The sequence below is a fragment of the Echinococcus granulosus genome (assembly GCF_000524195.1).
Source record: "Echinococcus granulosus chromosome Unknown EG_S00005, whole genome shotgun sequence".
NCBI lineage: Eukaryota > Metazoa > Platyhelminthes > Cestoda > Cyclophyllidea > Taeniidae > Echinococcus > Echinococcus granulosus.
This window is the reverse complement of record NW_020170385.1, coordinates 2,181,964-2,183,526: the sequence shown is the minus strand read 5'-3', so window position 1 is coordinate 2,183,526 and position 1,563 is coordinate 2,181,964. Positions and strand designations below refer to the sequence as shown.

Here is a 1,563-nt window from a genome sequence, read left to right as displayed (position 1 = left end):
CTGAACCCTTCCCATGGAGGCGAGGTAACATAACTGTGTAGCTGAAAGAGAAGGAGGAGGAGGTTTGAGGAAGAGAAGAGGAGAGATGGGACGTGGTAAGCCTACTGAATGAAGCATGAAGCAATGGACTTAGTTGGAAGATGTATACATTTCTACCAAAGGTCGAAGTTGAATATCTGTACAAGGTTCTGTTTACTATGTCATTTGCTTCCTTCTCCCTCCGTCTATCCGTGGATTCATGCATTTACCCACCCACAAACCTGCCTACCTTCCTAGCCATACAACTGCTGGAAACATAAAACCATTCACTTATTTGGAGGAACTATGCATGTCTGTCAAATGATAAACATATGGAGGCTCCTCATAATTCAAGGCAAGTGATGGAGCTTGGCTACTTCTTGGTGTTGTGAGGAGATGAAGTGTACTTCGACAGGGTTAGGTCAGGTACAGCACTGCATCATGTTACTTCATCTCAAGTAGTTATTGGGAGAACTTTTATTTCTCAAAGGATGAAACTCTAGTTTCACAAGCACATCCGTTTAGAGCTTTGATGGGAAATAGGAGGACTAGATAAATTCAACAAAGTAGGTATTTAACCGGTTGATATTTGAGAGCGTCAAAAACAGGTGTCCCGTTAATTCATAATCCCAAGCAACAGCATTCTATGAGTGCTGCCTTTGCTTTGTTAACTCTACAGTTGGTAATGCCACACAAAGTCCACCTTCAATATTGGCTAGAAGCTTGTTAAAACCTTATTAACAATCCTTTTGGGACGAATCTCAACCGTTTAATAGCTAACTGGGGGTCCTCTCACGTGCACCACCAAGCTAATAGACAGCCTAACATTATCCTTACAAATTTTTTAGACTTATTCGTGTTTTCTTTGGGTAAGGAACACTTTTTTTTTATTTTAGACCGCATTTATTCACTAATGTTCACGCTCTCATGCCGTTGGACAAAGTTCGCCCATTGACGTACCAGTTGGTGGTAGTTTTGTTACAAAGTAGCCCTCATTTCAAACTCCCATATGGTATATTAGGCATTTGTAGCCCAAAATGTTTGTCTTGCAGTTGAATGAGGTACTTGTCTGTCTTAGTCTAATTTAACCACCACTTCTCTTACAGTCCATCTATGTATGACGAACAGTTACTTTAAGTAAGAAAAGGCTAATTTCTCTCAGAATGTATGCTGTAGCACCCCAAAACTTCTCTGAAGATAAAAATGGTTTAATACTAGGGAGGAATAAATATTTCTGACGCACAGAAGGGTTGAGGTGATGGCCACTGGCATATCCCGGAGGCCATGCCACTTAGCGGAAGTATAATAGCGTCGCCTTAAGTGACCGAGAAGACGAATTGAAGAGTTAAGCAAACGATCGGAGTGTCGCAACATTTGTAAGAAGAGATATGCATAAAAAACCACATATATGTATAGTAGTAATCATGCCCATGTTACAAAATTTTACTCAATGGTAGGTCTTAATCTTCAGTCAAAGTGCGTCCCCACTTTCGAGGACATCATAACACTTCTCTGAAGAATACTAAGAAAGTTTTTTGATCTAAA

General features: G+C 40.3%; 1 protein-coding gene across 1 annotated transcript in view; it reads right to left on the bottom strand. All coding sequences in view use genetic code 11, as the record gives it.

Moving 5' to 3' along the window:
- Positions 1 to 1,563, bottom strand: part of EGR_01497 (hypothetical protein) — a gene marked incomplete at both ends in the record, with an annotated part of 8,727 nt that overhangs the window by 377 nt on the left and 6,787 nt on the right. The window contains one exon of the mRNA XM_024490746.1: positions 1,151 to 1,232. Coding sequence (XP_024355070.1) covers positions 1,151 to 1,232 — 82 coding nt within the window. The remainder of the gene's footprint in view (positions 1 to 1,150; positions 1,233 to 1,563) is intronic.